We start from the raw sequence: 22,290 nt of genomic DNA on the forward strand, positions 1-22,290 counted from the left end.
CCACAGGACTCAGTAGTCTGTATTTGTATATTGCAGTCACAACCCAGGATCCTGTGGGCTGGGATCTTCACCAATTACCCATGACAGTAAAGTAATATTATAACCTATTACCCATGACATTAAAGCAATATTGTAACAACCCATTACCCATATCTATTTTTGTTTCTTTAGTCTTTATTACATACATTTTTACATAGATTTAATCATTTGCACATGAAAAAATCTATATTTTTATTATGGTGCATTACACTGTGAATTTTTATGTTGTTGAACAACATTAATAATTTTCAGTTATTGAACCTAACACGAAGTCTGGCTAAGTACTTAATGTTAGCTCACTGATGGATGATAAATCACCAATACTTATTGAGTACCTACAGTGTGATGTATTGGGGCTATTTTACTAAGACAAAATCCCAGTTATCATGAAATCTTCATCCTAGTAGCTGGAGACATGATTTTTAAACCCATGACAAGGGTACTATTATTAGTTTCATCTGAGAAACTTAACCACAGAGATCAGATAACTGGCCCAAGATCATCCAAGCAGCTAGTTAAAGCAGAGATTCCAACCCAGATAATGTTTTCAGGGCTCGAAACTCCTCTACTGGTACCAAGAGAGTGCTTGGGCAGTTCAGGGGACAGGTCAATCAGAGTTCAAATAGTTGTATCAGTTTACTTGTTGCTGCTATAACAAATTACCACATACTTAGTTGCTTAAAACAACAAAAATTTATGATCTTAAAATTCTACGGGTCAGAAGTTCAGATTCAGTTTCACTGGGCTAAAGTCAAGGTGTTAGTTAGGGCTTGTTTTCTCTTGAGGCTCTACAGCATGGGTCCCCAAGCCTTCTGTGGTCTGTTAGGAGCTGGGCCTCAAGCGAAACTCCCCTGAGCTCTGCCTCCTGTTGCCCTGCCCTCTCAGTGGGCCAGCTAGGGATGCTCAGCTAAGTCCTTCCTTCCCCCCACTCCACTTTGTCTTCCACAAAACCAGACCTTGGTGCCAAAAAGGTTGGGGACCACTACTCTAAGGGGAAATGTGCCCTTGTTTTTCAGCCTCTAAAGGCCACTTATATTCTTGGTTCATGACTCCTTCCTTGTATCACTCTAACTTCCTGTTTCCTTTATCACATCTACTAGTGACTTTAACCCTCTTGCCTCCCTCTTATAAAGATCATTATGATTACTTTGCACTCACCCAGATGCAAACCAGTCTACTATCCCTATCTCAAGTCCTTCTCAATCACATCTGCAAAGCCCTTTTACCATGTAAGGTAATATACATACTGGTTCTGGGGATTAGGGCATGGTCAACTTTGGAAGATCTTATTCACCGTCACTGTTGTGGACACTATAAGGGCTAAAACTAATGCTGCTTTAGGACAAAAAAAATTAGGATTGGTGTGGAAAAGAGAGCTTCCTAGTGAACTCCATTGTAGTCTTTTCTATGCCAGGATCAGTACTCTAAGGGCTTTGTATTAAGCCTGCTAGGGGTGCTGAACAAAATACCAGACTGGGTGGCTTAAAAAACAGAAGTTTATTTTCTCACAGTTCTGGAGGCTGGAAGTCTGAGATCAAGGTGTTAGCAGGGTTGGTTTCTTGAGGCCGCTCTCCTAGGCTTGTAGATGGCTGTCTGTCTTCACCCTGTACACTGACAGTCATCTCTTTGTGTGTGCACGTCTCGTATCTGTGTGTGTCTAGACTTCCTCTTGTAAGAACACCAGTCGTAATGGATTAGGGCTCACCCTAGTGACCTCATTTTAACTTAATAACCTCTTTGAAGACCTTATTGAACCCATAACAGGCTTTAACATGTTGACTCCATTTAATCCTCAGATGGCCCAGGTTTGGCAAATGAGAATATGGTGACTGAGGGTGGTTTGTCACTTGCCTCAGCATCCTTCCTAACAGCTGCCAAGACACTATAGGACACCTATTACAATAGGGCATGCTACCAAGACAGGGACATAGCAGCTCTACCTAATACATAGAAACAAACACAGAAAGGCTGCCAAAATGAGGAGACAAAGATATATGGCCCACGTGAATGATCAAAACTCCAGAAAAAGAATTAAACAAAATAGAGATAAGCAATCTATCAGATGCAGAGTTCAAAACACTGGTTTTTGGGATGCTCAAGGAACTTAGTGATGACCTCAACAGCACAAAAAAGATACAGTTAGAAACGAAGTATACACTAATTGAAATAAAGAACAATTTACAGGAAAACAACAGTAGAGTGGATGAAGCTGAGAATCAAATCAATGATTCGGAACATAATGAAGTAAAAAACAACTAATTAGAACAGGAAGAAAAAAGAATCTTCCAAAATAAGGATATTGTAAGCAGCCTCTGGGACAACTTCAAGTGTTCCCACATTTGCATCATAGGAGTTCCAGAAGAGATTAAGAGCAAGAAATAGGAAATCTATTTGAAAGAATAATGAAAGAAAACTTCCCTACTTTGGTGAAGGAAATAGACATACAAGTTCAGGAAGCACAGAGTCCCAAACAAGATGGATGCAAAGAGGCCCACTGCAAGACACATCATAATTAAAATGCCAAAGGTAAAAGATAGAGAGACTATCTTGAAAGCAGCAAGAGAAATGCAGTTAATTATCTACAGGGGAGTTCCCATCATACTGTCAGCTGATTTTTCAAAAGAAACTGCAGGGTAGATGGGATTGGCAAGAAATATTCAAAGTCATGAAAAGCAGGGACCTACAGCCAAGATTGCTTTACCCAGCAAAGCTATCATTTAGAATCAAAGGGCAGATAAAGAGCTTCCCAGACAAGAAAAAATCTAAGGAGTTCATTATCACCAAACCATTATTATATGAAACGTTAAAGGGACTTATTTAACGTAAAGAAGAAAATCAAAACTATGAATAAAATGGCAATAAATACGTATCAACAATTGAATCTAAGAAACAAACTAAACAAAGAAGAAGAAAAGAGACAAAATCATGGATATAGAGTGTTTTGATGGTTGCCAGATGGGAGGGGGCTGTTGGGGAATGGGTGAAGAGGTGAGGGGATTAAGAAGTACAAACAAGTAGTTAGTTACAGAATAGCTGAGGGGATGTGAAGTACAGTAAAGGAAATAGAGTAGCCAAAGAACTTATACATATGACCCATGGATATGAACTGTGGTGTGGGTACTGCCTGAGGGAGGGGGAATGCTAGGTGGAGGGAGACAAAGGGGTAAAAACTGGGACAAGTATAATAGCATAATCAATAAAATATAATTTTAAAAGCAAAAAACAAAGTTGGGAAGAGGGAGAGGCAGTACTTGTCATAATTTTCAGACTGCAGCCAGATTTTCTGTGGCTCCCACCAGACCTCCGTCTCTACCATAAACTTATATAGCTAACTATTCAGTTTACAACCTCAAGATGACTCTGCAGCAGAAGACGAGGGTAAGGGCCCCTTTCATTCAATCAATTTCCCAAGAGAAGACTGGTGATTTCACCTATCTTGAGTTAGAATGCCCCTCATGGCTGTGTAGAGATAGACAACCCTGATATCAGATTGATGGTGGTTACACTTCTTTGCAACAATGAATTATTTTAAGTCCATGAGTTTAGAGGGTAATAATATACTTTATCTCCACCTGCTCGCCCACCCCATCTGCCCCTTACCCATTTATATTACTTTCCGGCCTTTCTACCTGGGAGGAGAAATAAAAAGGAACTAAAATATTTTAATTAAATTTAAGCAACTTTTTAACAGCAAGCAAATCTATGAAATTTTTTAACTATATTCTCCCATCCCCATTTATCATAAATGGCTGCAGGAGTTTCTAAGACTTGTTCCATATTAACTTTCAAATCTAAGAGTTGCTCCATATTAACTTTCATCAACTAACTTAGGAAAATGAAATAAAATTGAAACATTGCATTTTACCTTCTCTAATTGGAATCAGTGCTAATGGGTTATCAGTGCATTTCAAAATACAGGTCTGAAAATAATGTAGATTTTGGCAAATATTGTAGTCAGTCCTCAGTAGAATCATTGCCCTTTTAGACACTGGAGCTTTTTTGCAAGTGGAAAAGGGATTTGCCTTAAGGCGTACTCCACCGTACCAGGTAGGAGGCGCTACAGCAGGCCTCTTTTGTTAACCAGATTCCCTTTGGCCTGCTCCTTTGCCATTTATCTTGCCCAACGTTCTTCTAGAGTTGAAGCCTGGGAAAAAGCATTTAGAGATTAACATTTTCATGCATGAAAACGGTGTATTTTGAAAAAGCATAACCCTTTTCTAAGCTCAAATGTTTTTTCTTCATTCTCACTTCTTTTGTTGAAGGTATCTCTTCTGCTTAACTCTGTATTTTTATTATTACTATATATTTTAGAAAGATTGTACAAATTTTACTAAAGAAATCTTTTCCAAGGGAAAAAAAATATATAGGATATTTGTAAGAAAGCAGAAGTCAACATAGATTTAAATTTTATCTCTCCTGATACAGTGTTAGAATTACATAAAATAGAAGCCAACCATATTCCCCTAAAAGTAAGGTACAATGTCTCTATTTCTTCTCCTGAACTCATTGCTGCTATAGCAGAGAAGAATTACAGTTGCACCTGTCATTAGTCTAAACACTTACTTTCAGTGGTTCAGTATTTGCTGAATAAACAGTTAAAGACATTTTCCTCTGCTCATTGGTCAGTGGCTGGTAAGCACTCTGTGTCAGCTGCATCACCATTATTTATTTAGCCTTTACTTGCTACCCACAAGTAACATGCGCAAATGACTGCCTCCCCTCACACACCACTGTCCATGAGAACCACCTAAATAAGTAAAACACATTTTAGACCAATAGTGGTAAGTTCTGAAGAGAGAAAACACTAAAGAGCAAGGGGATAGTTAGTGTAGGTAATATTTGATATGAAATTTTTGAAACAGTGGCTAGGAAAAGCCTCTTTGAGAAGGAAATATTTAGGAAATGACCTGCAGTGAAGGACTCAGACCTGATTCAAGGAGAACACTGCAGACAAAGAGAACTGTAAATGCAAAGGCCCTGGGGTAGAAGTCTGCCCAGCTATTGAGGGGCAAGGAAGAAGCCAGAGGGGCTGAAAAGGGGTGTGAGGAGTCACCGACAAGGCCAGATCCTGGAGGGCCTTGCAGGTAGGACGACTTCTAGTTTGTACTGAGTGTGCTGTGAGGACCCTGGAGAGTTCTGAGCAGAGGAATGACACAGGTTGTAAGACAATCACTCTGGTGGCTGTGTTGAGGATATTCTGAAGGGGGCAAAGGAGTAGTACACTTAACCAATATGCCACTACCTTATAAATTACAATCAGACAAAAATGAAACAAGTAGAAATTACACCAGTGCCCTGGTGATTGCCTGTCTGCCCATTCTGGTTACTATGGCTGAAGAGAAAGATGTGATCTCTCAAATAAACTTTAGGGTTGGTAACAATAGCAATATATATGGATATAGCAGGAAAAAAAATCATTTACTTAAATTCTCCTCAAACACATATATATGGTTTTCTGAATTACAGCTTTTGGCAGTAAGTAAAGGTCACAATAAAGAACAGTAAGCCCCAACTTTCTGTGGCAGCTTTTATTTTTCCCTAAAAAGGCAGCCCACATTTGTCTATAGACATTTATTTAGATGAAATACATGTCAGTTTCTTTTAAAGTACCAGAACTCATACAATTCCCATAACTACAGATCAGAATTACAATGAACAGAACACATCACCTTAAACACTCAAGGTCATCTCAAATCCTGAAGAGTACTAGGTTTCCGTGACGGAGGAAGAATTTTGCTGGTAAATACTTGAACTAAAATTCAAGCAAATATAAAATATGCTCGAAGCCTTCATCTGCTGATTCTTAATTCTTTAATATAGTTAAGATTCTTATTCAAATCTAATTATGTTGTAACAACACCTGACAGTGTTTTGTAAAAGTTTGATTTAAAAACTCCTAAATAAATGTCATTTGCTAATTTTCTACTCTATTATCTATATTTTTCTTTGTTTCATCTGTCTTCTTTTCTCTCCACAAGTTCCCAAGGACAATTCCTAAAAAAAGTATAAGCCCTAGTCTTCGGTTGGAGGTAAATTTATCCCAACAATCCTCAGGTCTGTGGATGTCTAGAGTGTAAATCTGTGAGAGAAGAACACAATGCCACATTAGTACTAATGTGAACTTTTTGGCATCACAAACAAATCATTAGAGAAAATATCAGCACTTTTGTTAACAGAATTTTAAGCACTGGGAAACCCTTTAAGTACTCCAAATGGTTTCCCAATGTAGACAAATCTACTGTATCTGTCACTGGGTATCATCTAATATGTGTCATAAAGACTCACCCATGACCAATGCATGAATGAATGCTTTGAGAGGCAACCCATGCTATTTTCAGTTCTATTTGGAAAGCTATTCCTTCCACTAACTGGTCTAAAATCTGCTTCCTACAGCTCCTATCCTCCAGTTCTAGCTTTATTCTTTGTAGTGGTGTTTCTCAACAGGAGAACAAGTCACATTTAGGCAGGACAACTCTACTGTGTAGGGCTGTCTGGTGGGCTGGAAGATAATATCCTGGTTCTCATCCACTAAATGCTTGTAGTGAGCTCTCCCCACTTTATTTAAGGTAATAAAAAATACTCTCATACATGTATAAATTTCCCTCCCATCCCCGCGTACAGAAGGGAATCCTAGCAACCTAGATTTGCAGCTGGTGACCTAGGACAAACATACTCCTGCTTCTCCATGGTAGTCCTGCAACTGTATCAGCAAAGTCTCATGTCCCTGTCTTACTCTTCCCTAGGCTTAAGCATCAGCAACCTGCATTTCCCCGACTCTTCTTATTGTGGCCTGCAGACTTAACATCATGATTTCCTCCTTTTCAAATACTGGAAGGCTATGCCCATCCTAAAATAGTGTCAAGGACTGGAAAGAGGACCACAAATGCAATTGAGAATATAAAGTGTGTTCCAAATAGTTGTAATATTTGCCATACTTTTGCCTTTCTACACTAATATCCAGGAGCTTAAATATTGCTGAATCTCCATTATTCTGACCAGACAATCAACTGATGGTGATAATCCTATGGAGCTGAGTTATGACCAAAAGAGAATGCAGGGAAATTCTGAGGAGGAAAATAATTATATCTGAGAATCCCCAATGCATCTTTCAGCTTTCCTAATGAGAAAAACAATGGTGATTCAGCACAGGGTTTACCTTATAGACATCAGACTTGAGTTTCCTTCACACCATGTTATACAAATCTTGTTTACACTGAGAAATAACTTGCAATAATCTGTATAAAATAGACCATCTAAATATAGGCTCACTAACTTCTGTTCAAAGAAAATGGTAACACTGATGCAAACATACATCCATTTACAACCAATCTATCAATTAAAATTAGATTTAGTTCATTCATTTTATATAAGTCAATAATGGAGATTCATAGTATCAGCTTATAGAAGGCTGGGGTGCTGGGTACATACCCTGAAATGACAGCTTCCTATGCTCTAGGCAGAACTCTGACATGTTATAGTAATTTCATGACTTATCTGGCCTTGGTCTCTATGCCAGTGGGATCAAAACCTACAAATATTTAGTTTGCTTTGCATCTCTGGAAGTCCACATTTTAAAATAAAGTTGTGATCAGTTGCTTTCAGAGTAATTCACTTTAACCTGCATCTTCAGACATAACTAAAATTTTTCTAGACATAAATCAGAAATAATTCCAGAAAAATCAGAGGGAAAAAACCCTACATTTAGTTTTAAATTATTTCTCTAAAACAATATAGCTAGGTCTTTTATATGATAAATTGTGGGAGGGGAGAGGGCGATTCAAGGCAGTTCAAGCCAAGTGTTTGTTTTAAGTACCTTGCTTGTAAATACAGAGGTCATTTCATTTAAAGAATATTTATGATTTACTGGTATGCCAAAGAAAAGTGAGGGAAAAAAATAAGATGGTCAAACCTGGTGAGTCAGATGGGCTCCGACAGCAGCCAGAGCAGCGTAGTAGGGCGCAGTCTGCCCAGCGGTCACTCCCACCAGGCTCAGAGCCCCCAGCATTGCTACACTGAAGCCACTAAGCCACTGCTTGGCGTTCTCACGAAACCTCAAGGCCGTGGACTTAAGACCAATCAGGGCATCATCTCTTATGTCCTAACATCAGAAAGTAGTAAGAAATTGTTATTTACTGACATACCATAAAATTCACCATTTTGAAGTGTACAATTCCGTGGTTTTAGTATGTTCACAAGGTTGTACAACCATCACCACTATCTGATTCTGGAGGACACTGTCTGTTAAAGAACATTTCTGTACAAACATAAAGATACACCATGAGCTGCGAAAGATGACAGTAACTCAGAAACATGGGTTGATCAGTAATGACTGTGCAGGCCAAATCAAAGTCAAACGTTACCGCTCTTCCAGCTCTATTTCTACGTGTCATTGTACTTACAATCCTGTGATGACTTCTAACTATACAGTACTTCTACTACATTAAAAGTAAAACTCAATTCAAATTCTTTACATAGTTCCTCCTTATTGCAGAGTTCTCAAATCTCAATAATTTCCTGTGCATTTTAGTTTCACTGTTGTTTAAAATCACAGATGTAGAAAAAGGTTCACTTACCACCTAATCATATCCATTCATACTTCTCTTCAAACTCAATTTATGCCTTGCTCCCATAACATCCTGTCTACTAAGCAGAAGTAGGTTTTGATATATAGTCACATCTAGCCAACTGGTTTCCTCTAACAACTTTATATGCAAGCATTTCCATATGGTATTGTAATTATGGTCCTGTGATATCAGCGGCTGCATGCTGAACTCTGTACCCACCTGCAGGCAGATAGCTATCTTTTGGGGTCTCAAAATGCAAAAACGTGGGTATGTTTTCCCTTTGGTAGTGCAAGCACCTTGAGGGTGCAAGCTGTGACTTTAATTATGTGGACTATAAAAGTGTCCATGAGTATATGGTGTTAACCGAAGAAGTTAATCTAACTGGAGTACAGTTATCCCTAGATGCAAAATGTATAGGCATCTCTTCCAAACTGTCACTTAAGTTTCACTTCAGGAATCAGGCTGATTATAGATCTGGCCAACTTTTTTGTGATAATACACATGTGGTAGGGGGAAGGAGTTAATAAGAAAAAGCAGGATGAAATACAGATTAAAATATTAGAAAAAAATTTCATTAAGTCATGACATATTCTTTAAGTAAATGAGAATACAGTCATATTTCACAAAAATACTGAGAAAAAATCTTTTTCATACTTCATAAACATAAAAGGAAAATTAAGAACATAAACCAAAAAACATTAAAAAGATTTATTAAATTTATGAAAGGCAATATCAAAAACTATAAAAATGTTTATATCTTTAATTAAGTAATACCACTCCTAAAAATTTACCTGAAAAGCTCAGTCATAAAGTCATTAGTAATTAGAATAATACTATTTATTATAGGAACTCAGAAACAACTTGAATGGCCAAAATAGACTAGCTGTTAAAAAAATTATGGTGTATTAAATCAATGGGCTATTACGCAGTCTTAAAGTAATAATGACAAAAAATAGGTGGAAATCTGGGAAAACATTTATTACCTATGCTAGGTAAAAAAGCTGCCTAGTATTGTACAATGATCAGAGGCATCAGCAGAAGGGCAGGGGAGGGCAGTGGCTGACAGCACAGGCCTGGGAGGCTGTCTGGGTCTGAGTCTCAGTCCTGACGTCTACTAACTGTGTGAGGCAGACCAACTATTTCCATGCGCACGCTTCCTCATCTATATGAGGACAACAAAAGTACCTTCCTCTCAGGTTGCTGTGAGGGTTAAATTAGTGTTTGCAAGGTATTTATTTATTTTTTAAATTTTTTAATGACAGCTTTATTTTATTTTATTAAAAAAATTTTTTTATTGTTATTCAGTTACACAATGGAATTCTATGCAAGGTATTTAAAACAGTGCCTGGCATATTGTAAATACTACTTAAACTAGTATAAATAAAATAAAATAAATGAGTTGATCTCCTTGGTAAAATGAAACAGAAATATGTTGTTTGCACCATGGAAGTATGAATGAATTTTTTTAGGAAAAAAAAAAAAACCTTTCCCTTTAGTTTGGTTCTTAAAACTTTTTTAAAAAACCAACTGGACCAAAATTAAGAAAAAATATGACATTTCGTTACCTGATAGGCATAGATAGTATCATATATTAGAGTCCACATAATTCCAGAAAAGTAGAGAGGCAGGCAAACTGATGGGTCACAGGAGCCCTTGACAGCAGACCACCCAAGTAATGCTCCCCAATTAAAAGTGAACCCTACAGGGAGTGAAACAGAAAGAGAGGAAAAGTTAAATATATTTCAGAGTTCCACAGGGATGGAGAGGGATACCAGCATGGATTAAATGCTTCTGTGTGTTAGGCTCTGTATATGCTGTTTTCTAATATGTTTCCTCCTTAAACCCTCTCAGCTCTCTGTGGTAGTTATTAGGTACATTTTATAAAAACAGGTTCAGAGACGTTAATTAACAATTAAAATAACATTGCTAAGAGAAAGAATAGCACCCTCCTGATAATAGGTTTCATGAGAACAACATTTATCCTACCTGGTACGTTGTCTGGCACAGTCAATAAATGGTAGATGCTGGGGTCTGAACTTAGACCTGAGTCAAAATCCTGTGATCTGCATAGAATTCCATTGTGTAAATGTACCACAGTTTTTTGATCCATTCATTTCCTGATGGGCACTTAGGTTGCTTCCAGCACTTGGCTATTGTAAATTGTGCTGCTATGAACATTGGGGTGCATAGGTTCTTCTGAATTGATGTTTCAGGGTTCTTAGTATATAATCCCAACAGTGGAATTGCCAGGTCAAAAGGCAGTTCCGGGTTTTTTTTTTTGAGAAAATTCCGTATTGTTTTCCACAGTGGCTGCAACAGCCTGCGCGTTCCCACCAACAGTGCACTAGGGTTCCCTTTTCTCCATATGGAATACTATGCAGCAGAAAGAAAGGAGCAGCTCCTACCTTTCTTGACAACATGGATGGTACTGGAGAGCATTATGCTAAGTGAAATAAGACAGATGGTGAAAGACAAATACCACATGACCTCACCCATAAGTGGAACCTAATCAACAAAACAAACAAATGAGCAAAACAGAACCAGAGACATGGAAATAAGGAACAATCTGATGGTGACCAGATGGGAGGGGCGAGGGGGATAACGGAGGAAAGAAGGGAAAAGGGCTAGTCAAGGAACATGAATAGAGGACTCATGGGCACGGACTGTGGGATTGGTGGGGGGATGGGGTAGGCGTCAGCCATGGGGAAAAAGGCAGGATGACTGTAACTGAACAACAATAAATAAAAAGTAATACTAAATTGTTTTACACAACATCCCCCCCAAAATCCTGTCATCTTTTCATTATCAGTCTATTTCCCCTGTAAGCTATAGAAACAAGAGTATTGATGGGGGGGGAGGGGGAGGAGTATTGATGGGAATCTTTATTTATTTCACAAGCCCGTCCTCTCTGAGGACTGTAAACAAACACCTACATGCTGACCACTCCTAAATCTCTCCGTGCAAGCCTGATCACTTCCCTAAGCGTCAGACTAGACACTGAACTATCTGCTGGACATCTCCACTTGCAAGTCTGATACTTTACTCAGTGGGTCCCAAGGGTCTTTTCTCAGAAACCCTCTTTCTCCTATGTGGCCTATTTCCACTCAGAATCTCTCCTCAATTGAAGCAGGGCTTCTCCTTTGTGGTCCCACAGCACTCGTGCCAGGACATTGTACTGCAATGGTCTGTTTATCACTGTCTCCTTCAGGAAGTGAAAGTGGCTTTTTAATTTGATTTTTAATTTTAGAGAGTGGGGAAGGATGAAAGAAAGAAACACTGATGTGAGAAATACTGACTGGCTGCCTTCCATACGCAGCCCAACTGGGGACCTAATCAGTAACCCAGGCTTTGTGCCCTGACTAGGAATCCAATCAGCAACCTTTCAATTTGTGGGATGACGCCTAACCAACTGAACCACACTGGCCGGGGCATCATGGTAAATGTATTTCAGTCACCTTTTATTTTCCCAGTACCTGGTGTTATTCCTGGCACAAAGAACAAGTCAGGGGTTCAACATATATTTGAGTATACCAGCTCTCTTAATATTATCTTATAGACAGGAGATGCTTATCCTCCTTATACCAAAAGATTCCCAGGTCAGTTAAAATATAATGGCTTATTTATTTTTTTTAATAAAAAGAAACACAACATTGACAGGATCTTAGAAAAAGATTAGTATTACACCACAACTTTCCAGTCAGATTCTCGTCAATTTCTTGGAGTATCTGTAGGTTCTTCTTTTATTTACTAAAACAACAACAACAACAAAGAACTAAAATAGTTTAAGGAATACTTTAGATTATTCTAGTAATATAAAAGACTAGTAAATATTTTATCTTCCTCTCTTTCTACTAATAAACATTTATTGAATTCCTGTGATGTACCCAATGCTATGTTAGATGCTGAGCTATCCATCTGTAAAGAATGCTTTGTCTTTTAGGCATTTACAATTTATTACTGGGGAGGCAGAGGAGGCTCTCAATCTCGGTGCCTTCTTGTTGTATTAATGCAGCTGAAATGAGGTCACCAGAGCACTGTGGGAGCCCAGAGTGCTGTAACTTTTTCTTGGGATGTCTAAGGAAGGCTTCACAAAAAGGGAGCTCTGAGAGGCCAGATGAGCTATCACACATACTTTATTTTAACCCTTGTTCTTCTCCTCAGAGTGCTTTATATTCCAAAGTCTTCACGGCATCTAGATCAACCACCTAAACAGAGAGGTAGGGTCAAGACAGCTAATTTTTTTTCTTCAGAGTATACCCAGATTTTTTGGTCTATATATTATTTAAAAATATATTTTACTGTTTATGCTATTACATTTGTCCCAATTTTTCCCCTTTGTCCCCCTCCACCCACTACACCCCTTCCCTCCAGCATTCCACCCCCTAGTTCATGTTGATGGGTTGTGCATGTAAGTTCTTTGGCTTCTCCATTTCCCATTCTATTCTTAACATCCCTCTGTCTATTTTGTACCCACCAATTACGCTTCCCATTTCAAGTCACTTCACCCACTTCCCCTATGGGCCCTTCCAGCTGTTGCCCTGGTGGTGAATCCCAGAGTGGGTGGGGCTGCCTACGTTTTAAGTCTATGTAGGGCCTTTAAACAGAGTCTCCTGAAAATCAGGCAGTTTCCTCTGCTGCCCCAACCCCCACTGGTTTTTATAGCCAGAAGTTATGGGGATTTATCTTCCTGGTGTTGGAACCCTGCGCTGGGGCTGGGATTGCTTGCTCCTAAGGTATCACTCCCGACTTTTATCCACCATATGTTCTACCACCACTGCCTCTCTGTGCCACACTGCATCTCTGCCCCTCCTACCCATCTGAATGAACGTGGCTTCTTTAAATCCTTGGTTGTTGGACTTCTATACAGCTCAATTTTCTGATGGTTCTGGGTGTTATCTGTTTTGAGGTCTACTTGTAATTCTCTCTGTGGCTGTGCAAGGAGGCGAAGTGTGTCTACCTATGTCTCCATCTAAACAGAAGTCCCGAGGACTGAGGAAGATGGCGGTGAGATAGGTGGGAGCAGAGTCTACTTCCCCCGACACACAGCTGAAACACCTAGCCGATTTACTGAGGAACAGAGCGAACAGCCAACAGCACCCCAGCATTTATGAAGATAGGAGACCAAAAAGTATAGAGGACACTGAAAAGACAGATGGTAAGGGGGTTGCTTCAGGACAATAAGGTCCCTGGGATGAGCGCGGGGCCTGGGGCAACTGTAGCCCCAGGCCCGGCGCCTGCCAGGCCTGTCGCAGGACTCCTGGGAGAGAGTCGGGTTAATGGCACCCTCCCCTGCCAAACAAGGTTTGAGCAGCACTGAGAGAGACCTGGTTGCTGGAAGTCACAGGGAGGGGAATAAGGACGAGTGGTAAACCCACGGAGACCATGTACACCAGCTGGGGAGAGTTGAGAATTGGGCCGTGTTGGGCCCTGACCTGGACAGTCCCTGGTCTAGCTAGAGAGGTGGGCCGTGTGATAGGACAGGCCCTTCCTTGTATAGAGCAGCAGGATTGAGCAGGAAGAATTTCTCAAAAAGAAAAAGTGAAAAAAAAGAGACACTCAGGGGCAGTTTGGGGAATTCTCCTGCAGCAGCAGCTCCAGCCTCCTCTCCACCCAGCCATCCAGTGCTCCCACAGGGGTGTGGGGGCACCAGGCCCACATCCGAGGCACTGGGGAGTGTGCACACCTCGGAGGGACCTGAGACCACATCTGAAGCACCAGGGAGAGTACGCACTTCAGAGGGACCTGAGACCACATCCAAGGAACTGGGGACAGTGCCAACAGCGGAAGGCCCCATGTGCGCATCCATAGCCCGGAGAAGGGTGCGTGTCTGAACCTGTGGGACCAGGGGCTGCTGGAGAGCTGGGCTGGAGGCTGGCCAAGTGCTGGTCAGAAACAGAGAAGAGCTGGGCTAGGCCCCTTGAGTTGGCTGCAGCCAAAAAGACCAGCAAAACTGGCTTGGCCAGTTTGAAGCCAGCAGGAGGCTTTTTTTTTCTTTCTTTCTTTCTTTTTTTTTAAAAGTAATTCATTATTATTATTTTTTTTAATTATTTTTTTCTTTTAACACCTTCCCTTCTTTCTTGTTCTATTCCTTCTTCCTTTCCCTTTATATCTCTTCTTCCTTCCTTCTTCTTTTTTTTTAAATCCCGCAAGTAAGACAATAAAACCTGGAACTGTGAAAAGACCAGAGTTGGAACCAAAGAGGAGGTATCACAACAGCTGAGACGGTGAAAAAAATTTCACTTTGCTACTCCAGAGAACTTGCAAGTTATTGTATATTTGTATTAGTATTTTTTTCATTATTCTTACATCACTCATTAGTATTTTTGTATTTCTCTTCTTTCTGTTTAGTCTTCTTTGCTTGACTGGTTAACTTGCATTGTTTGACTGGTTTCCCCTTGTTCTCTCTTTCATAGTGTACTGTTAATTAACTGTCTTTCACTTCACTTGTGTTCCATTAGCACACTACCCAAGGACCTGTACTCCCTATTCTGGTTCTCCAGATCACATAGATTCTGTCATATGATTGTTGCTCCATTACTATTGTAAATAATAGCTGTTCCGTACATCTGTAAATACTATACAGAAACCCTCCCAGATCTCAGCCCACTTCACTGTTTCCTGAACTTTATTACTGGTGTGGTTAACACTATTCTCTCACACATATACCTATTTTCTACCCTTTACTCTCACTTTGCCTCATAATCTAACCTCCCACAAGCTCACAGATTTCCAGATCCAACTCACAATCCTTCTCCCCCCCCACCCCCCCCCCCAACAAGAGTCTTACCATCTTTCTACCCTTTCTTAAAAGTGTGAGTGAATTATCACAGTTAACACTATACATATCCAAAGGATCTCCTATCTCTTGTCTAAGTGCTTCTACTTTAAATATCATAGAATACATTCCTGCCTTAAACCACTTCACCTTCCCCCTACAATCTATCACAAAAAAGAGTAGGTAGAAGCTGTGAATACCAGGATACATCCTGAAAGAGGAAACCCACCAACAGATAAGAACAGAGTAAGATGAAGGAGGGAGTGGAAGTCACACTAACTCAACCCAGAACCTATCTGGAAATACAACTAAATAGTGGAGAAATTACTCAGAACCAACAACTGAACAAGAGCAAGAAAAAAGCCTCAAAACCTTGTACAAATGGAAGAACCAGCTCCAACACAACCTGCCCACACCTGTACAACAGAAAAAAAGAGGTGGAGGACAGACTGACCCTCAGATAGCCAGCTGGTGGGAAGGACCCACCAAAGAAAGACCCAACAACAATCAAAAACCAAAGACATACACAGAGCCAACATAAACCACAGCCCAATATCAGTAAGCTCGGGAGATAAAGGAGACTGTACCACTGAAGCTCACAGGTATTCTACCACAGAAGATTACACCATAAAGCCAGGGGGTCACAACAGAGCAACTTAAGAAGCAGAGGCTAACAGGAAGAATCTCACAAACAATGGGAAGACAAAGAATCCCCAAATGAAAGGAAAGGAGGAAGTCTCAGAAACAATGCTAAATGAAAAAGAGGCAAATCAACTAACAGATTTTGAGTTCAAAACACTTGTGATAAGGAAACTTAATAAGCTCACACAGAATTACCAGAAACTACAGGGAAACTACAATGAACTCATTGCAAACCATATTAACATGAAAAAGGAAACAGAAACTATCAACAAGGGCCAAGAGGAAATGAAGAATACAATTTCTGAACTGAAGAACACAGTAGTAGGAATCAAAAGCAGGCTCAATGAAGCAGAGGATAGGAAAAGTGAACTGGAGGACAAAGTAGAAAAAAACACCCAGAACGAGCAAGAAAAGGAAAAGAGGCTCAGAAAGAATGAAGAGGGGTTAAGGGAAATGCAGGATAACATGATATGTAACAATATCCATATAATAGGGATACCAGAAGGAGAAGAAGAAGAGCAAGGGATAGAAAACTTGTTCAAAAAAATAATGATGGAAGATTTCCCTAATTTGATGAGAGAAAAAGTCACCCAAATCCAGGAAACACAGAGAGTCCCAATCAAGAGGAACCCAAAGAGGCCCACTTCAAGACACATCATAATTAAAATGGCAAAATTCCAAGACAAAGAGAGGATCCTAAAGGCAGCAAGGGAGAATCAGGAAGTAACAAACAAGGGAGCCCCAATAAGGTTAGCAACTGACTTCTCAATGGAAACGCTCCAAGCCAGAAGAGAAGGGCAAAAAATATTCCAAGTAATGAGAACCAGAGGCCTGCAACCAAGACTACTTTACCCAGCAAGGCTCTCAATCAAGATAGAGGCCAAATAACAAATTTCCCAGACAAAAGAAGTCTAAAAGAATACAGCTCCACCAAACCAGCACTGCAACAGATGCTAAAGGGACTGGTTTAAAAAAAGGAAGGAAGAGAGAGAGGGAAGAACACAAGTACAAAAAAATGAAAATGAATAAGTACCTATCAATAATAACCTTAAATGTAAATGGATTAAAGGTGCCAATCAAAAGATGTAGAATAGCTGAATGGATAAGAAAGCATGACCCACACATATGCTGCCTACAAGAGACCCACCTTAGGACAAAAGACCTACACAGACTGAAAGTGAAGGGCTGGAAACAAATTTTCCAAGCAAGCGGACAGGAAAAAAAAGCAGTGGTAGCAATACTCATATCAGACAAAATAGACTTCAAAAAAAGGCCATAAAGAGTTATCCAGAAGATCACTTCATAATATTCAAAGGAAGAATCCACCAAGAAGACAGAAACATTGTAAATATATATGCACCCAACATAGGAGCACCCAAATACATAAAGAAAATCTTGGAGGACTTCAAGAAAGATATTGACAGCAACACAATTATAGTAGGGGACTTTAACACCCCACTGTCAAAGATGGACAGATCTTCCAAACAAAATATCAACAAAGATATTGGGACATTGAACAATACCCTAGAGGAAATGGACTTAACTGATATATACAGAGCCTTTCATCCCACCCAAAGAAGCAAAATACACATTCTTTTCAAATGCACATGGAATATTTTCAAAGATAGACCACATGATAGGACACAAAGCAAGCCTCAACAAATTCAAGAAAATTGAAATCATATCAAGCATTTTCTCTGACCACAAGGGACTGAAACTAGAAACAAACCTCAAGGAAAAAACTCCAAAACACTCAAAAACATGGAGATTGAATAGCATGCTATTAAACAATGAATGGGTGAAGATTGAGATTAGGGAAGAAATCAGAAAGTTTCTGTAAACAAATGAAAATGAACTCACAACAATCAAAAACCTGTGGGACACAGCAAAGGCAGTCCTGAAAGGGAAGTTCATAGGGATACTGGCCTATCTAAAAAGAATAGAAACAGCTCAAATAAACAACCTAACCGTATACCTACAAGAACTTGAGGAACAATAACAAAGACAACCGAGAGCAAGTACAAGGAAGGAAATATCCAATATCAGAGCAGAATTTAATGACACAGAGACTAAAGCACAATCGTAGGGATTAAGGAATCTGGGAGCTGGTTCTTTGAAAAGGTAAATAAAATCAACAAGCCCTTCAGCAGGCTCATCAAGAAAAAAAGAGAGAGGACCCAAATAAACACAATCAGAAATGAAAGAGGAGAGCCTATAACTGATCCCACAGAAATACAAAGGATTGTAAGAAATTACTATGAAGAACTGTATGCCAAGAAAAGTGAAAACCTAGGTGAAATGGACAAATTTCTAGGAAAATATAACCTTCCAAAACTCAATGAATAAGAAACACAAAGCCTGAACAGACCAATAACACCTGATGAAATTGAAACAGTAATCAAAAAGCTTCCAACTCACAAAAGCCTTGGACCAGACGGATTCACAGGAGAATTCTACAGAGCATTTAAAAGGGAGAGCTAACCCCCATCCTCCTTAGTTTATTTCAAAAAACTCAAGAAGATGGAAGACTCCCAAATCGTTTTATGAAGCCAACATCATCTTAAGCCCAAAACCAGACAAAGACACAAAGAAGAAAGAAAACTGCAGGCCAATTTCGCTGATGAACATAGATGCTAAAATCCTCAATAATATATGAGCAAACCACATCCAGCAATACATTAAAAAGATCATACACCAGGATCAAGTGAGATTTATTCCAGGCATGCAAGGATGGTATGATATTTGCAAATTAAAAAAAAATACACCACATAAACAAAAGCAAAGACAAAAACCACACGATCATATCAATACATGTGGAAAAGCATTTGATAAGGTACAGCACCCATTCATTATAAAAACACTCAGCGAAGTGGGAATAGAGGGAGCATTCCTCAACATAATAAAGGCCATATATGAGAGACCTACAGCCAACATCATACTCAATGGACAAAAACTTAGAGCTTTCCCACTAAGATAAGGAAGAAGACAAGGATGCCCTCTCTCACCACTCCTATTCAACATAGTATTGGAAGTCTTAGCCACAGCAATCAGACAAGAAAAAGAAGTAAAAGGCATCCATATTGGAAAGGAGGAAATGAAACTGTCATTGTTTGCAGATGACATGATAGTGTACGTGCAAAATCTTATAGACTCCACCAAAAACTACTCGACCTAATAAATGAATTTGGGAAAACAGCTGGATACAAAGTCAATACTCAGAAATCAAAGCATTCTTGTATACCAACAATGAAACATCAGAAACAGAAATCAGGAACAAAATCCCATTTGATATAGCAACAAGAAAAATAAAGTACCTAGGAATCAACCTAACCAAGCAGGTAAAAGACCTGTACTTAGAAAACTACACAACACTGAAGAAAGAAATTAAGGAAGACACAAACTAATGGAAGCATGTACCATGTTCATGGATTGGAAGAATTAACAACATCAAAATGGACATACTACCCAAAGCCATTTATAGATTCAATGCAATCCCTATTAAAGTACCCATGACATATTTCACCAACACAGAACAAACATTTCAGAAATTTATATGGAACCTTAAATGACCCCAAACAGCTGCAGCAATTTTGAGAAAGAACAAAGTAGGAGGGATCACAATACCTCATACCAAACCGTAATCAAAACAGCCTGGTACTGGCATAAACACAGACACATAGACCAACAGAACAGAACAGAGAGCCCAGAAATAAACCCAAGTGTCTATGGTCAATTAATATTTGACAAAGGAGGCAGGAGCATAAAATGGAGCAAAAATAGCCTCTTCAACAAATGGTGTTGGGAGATCTGGACATCTACATGCAAAAAAATGAAACCCGATCACCAACTTACACCATACACAAAAATAAATTCAAGGTGGATAAAAGACTTAAATATAAGTCATAACACCATAAAAGTCCTAGAGGAAAACACTGGTAGAAAGATCTCAGACATTCCACACAGCAACATCCTCACAGACATGTCCCCTAAAGCAAGGGACATATAGGAAAGAATAAACAAATGGGACCTCATCAAAATAAAAAGCTTCTGCAAGGCTAAAGAAAACAGCATGAAAATGAAAAGAGAACCAACAGTATGGGAAAACACATTTGCCAATGATACTTCAGACAATGGTTTCATCTCCAAAATATATAAAGAACTCATACAACTCCACTCCGGGAAGACAAATAACTCAATTAAAAAATGGGCAAAGGACTTGAACAGACACTTCTCCAAGGAAGACATACAGAGGGCCCAGAGACATATGAAAAGATGCTCAGCATCACTAGCCATCAGAGAGATGCAAATTAAAACCACAATGAGGTACCATCTCACACCAGTCAGAGTGGCCAACATAAACAAATCCACAAACAAATGTTGCAGAGGATGCGGAGAAAAGGGAACCCTAGTGCACTGTTGGTGGGAATGCAGACTGGTGCGGCCACTGTGGAAAACAGTATGGAATTTCCTCACGAAACTAAAAATGGAACAGCCATTTGACCCAGCAATTCCACTGCTGGGATTATACCCTAAGAACCTTGAAATACCAATCCAAAAGAACCTGTGCATCCCAATGTTTATAGCAGCACCATTTACAATAGCCAAGGACTGGAAGCAACCTAAGTGCCCATCAGCAAACGAGTGGATCCAAAAACTATGGTATATTTACACAATGGAATTCTACGCAGCAGAGAGAAAGAAGGAGCTTATACCCTTTGCAACATCATGGATGGAACTGGAGAGCATTATGCTAAGTGAAATATGCCAGATGGTGAGGGATAAATACCATATGATCTTACCTTTAACTGGAACATAATCAACAAAAGAAAAAAAGCAAATAAAATATAACCAGAGACACTGAAGTTAAGAACAATTCAACAATAGCCAGTGGGGAGGGGGGAAGGGTCAGTGCGGGGGAGGGACAGTGGGGAGAAGGGTTTTCAGAACTACTATAAAGGACATATAGACCAAACCAATGGGGAGGGTGGATGCAGGGGAGGGAGGTTGGTTTGGCTGGGGTGGGGTAGAGAGGAAATGCAGATAACTCTAAGTGAACAACAATAAAATAATTAAACAAACAAACAAAGAAACAAAAAGAGAAGTCTCCATACCCAGATTTTTAAAAGAGTATTTCAGAGTAATAATGATAATAATCTTAATAAATATGCAAGATTTTTTAGTCGATAGAAATTGCTAACTGTTCTCCTTTAATATATGAAAATCTATTCTTGGTTTGGAAAATTTCATCACTGAATTGACATTTTTTATCTCTGCCCCATTATATATGCATATATGCATGTATAATAATATCTAAAAGTATAGTTCGAAGGGCAGGGGAGAGTAATGTGGGGAAATGAGGACAACTGTAATTGAACAACAATAGAAATATTTAAAAAACCATGAAATTTAAATAAAATAAAATAAAAGTATAGTTTTAAGGTATCAAAGGAAATAGTTGTATTAATTCAAGCTCACCCAAGGCTAATTGAGGCCAGTACGTAATTCTTTTCATTAGTGGGTAGGTGATGACAAGAAGTAGGGATGCTGTGCCAAGAGCTATACTGAAACCAAAAAAAACATTAAAAAGATTAACATCACCATGCTTTACAAATCACTAAATGAGACAATAAGAGTAACATTAATTGTGAAAATAATTTATGTTAACAATTACATTTTTTGTTATGTAAAGTTCTCTTCCTGGACTTTGATTAGGACAAAGGATGATTAAAAACTATTTTAAGTGTTATAAAATAACCAAGCACAGTAACAATAGCTAACACATGTAATGCTTTCATGTACTAGGCGCTGCTCTAACCACTTTACATGTTACTTAAGAGGTAGGTAGTTTTAATCTACTTGTCTTTTTGCAGATGAGGATACTAAAGCTGGAAGAGATTAAATAATCTACCAATTGTCATACATCTGGTCAATAGCAGGGCCAGGATTCAAACCTAAGGCAGGCTGGCTCCAGAGTCCAACTAATTACCCACCATATGCAATTGCCTCTCCAAATTTTGTATTCAAACATTAAGACAGATAGAAACTGAGACGTCCTAACAGAGAATTACAAGATATTCAACCCTATTTGTACAATGGGTGTTCATTCTCTAGAAGAGGACAAGGTCACAGAGTCCCTATGAAAGGAGAGTAATATAAGATTTTCCTAGGTACCTCAAAGTTCTTCTAACACCACCCCTCTAGGAATAACCTTCCGAAGTGTTGTCATATGACTGATGCTGGCAGGGCAAGGTATACAATTAAGTTTAGTCT

The 22,290-nt window shown here is 39.2% G+C and overlaps 1 protein-coding gene across 1 annotated transcript in view; it reads right to left on the minus strand.

The window, feature by feature from the left end:
• Positions 1-1,517: 1,517 nt before the first annotated feature.
• The window catches only part of COQ2 (coenzyme Q2, polyprenyltransferase), a 33,283-nt gene continuing 12,510 nt past the window's right edge, over positions 1,518-22,290 (minus strand). The window contains exons 4-7 of the mRNA XM_024574909.4: positions 21,496-21,581; positions 10,169-10,302; positions 7,949-8,137; positions 1,518-6,118 (exon numbers count right to left, since the gene is read on the minus strand). Of these exons, the coding sequence (XP_024430677.3) occupies positions 5,954-6,118; positions 7,949-8,137; positions 10,169-10,302; positions 21,496-21,581 (574 nt within the window). The 3' untranslated portion in view covers positions 1,518-5,953. The remainder of the gene's footprint in view (positions 6,119-7,948; positions 8,138-10,168; positions 10,303-21,495; positions 21,582-22,290) is intronic.

Source organism: Desmodus rotundus, chromosome 4 (assembly GCF_022682495.2).
Source record: "Desmodus rotundus isolate HL8 chromosome 4, HLdesRot8A.1, whole genome shotgun sequence".
Taxonomy (NCBI): domain Eukaryota; kingdom Metazoa; phylum Chordata; class Mammalia; order Chiroptera; family Phyllostomidae; genus Desmodus; species Desmodus rotundus.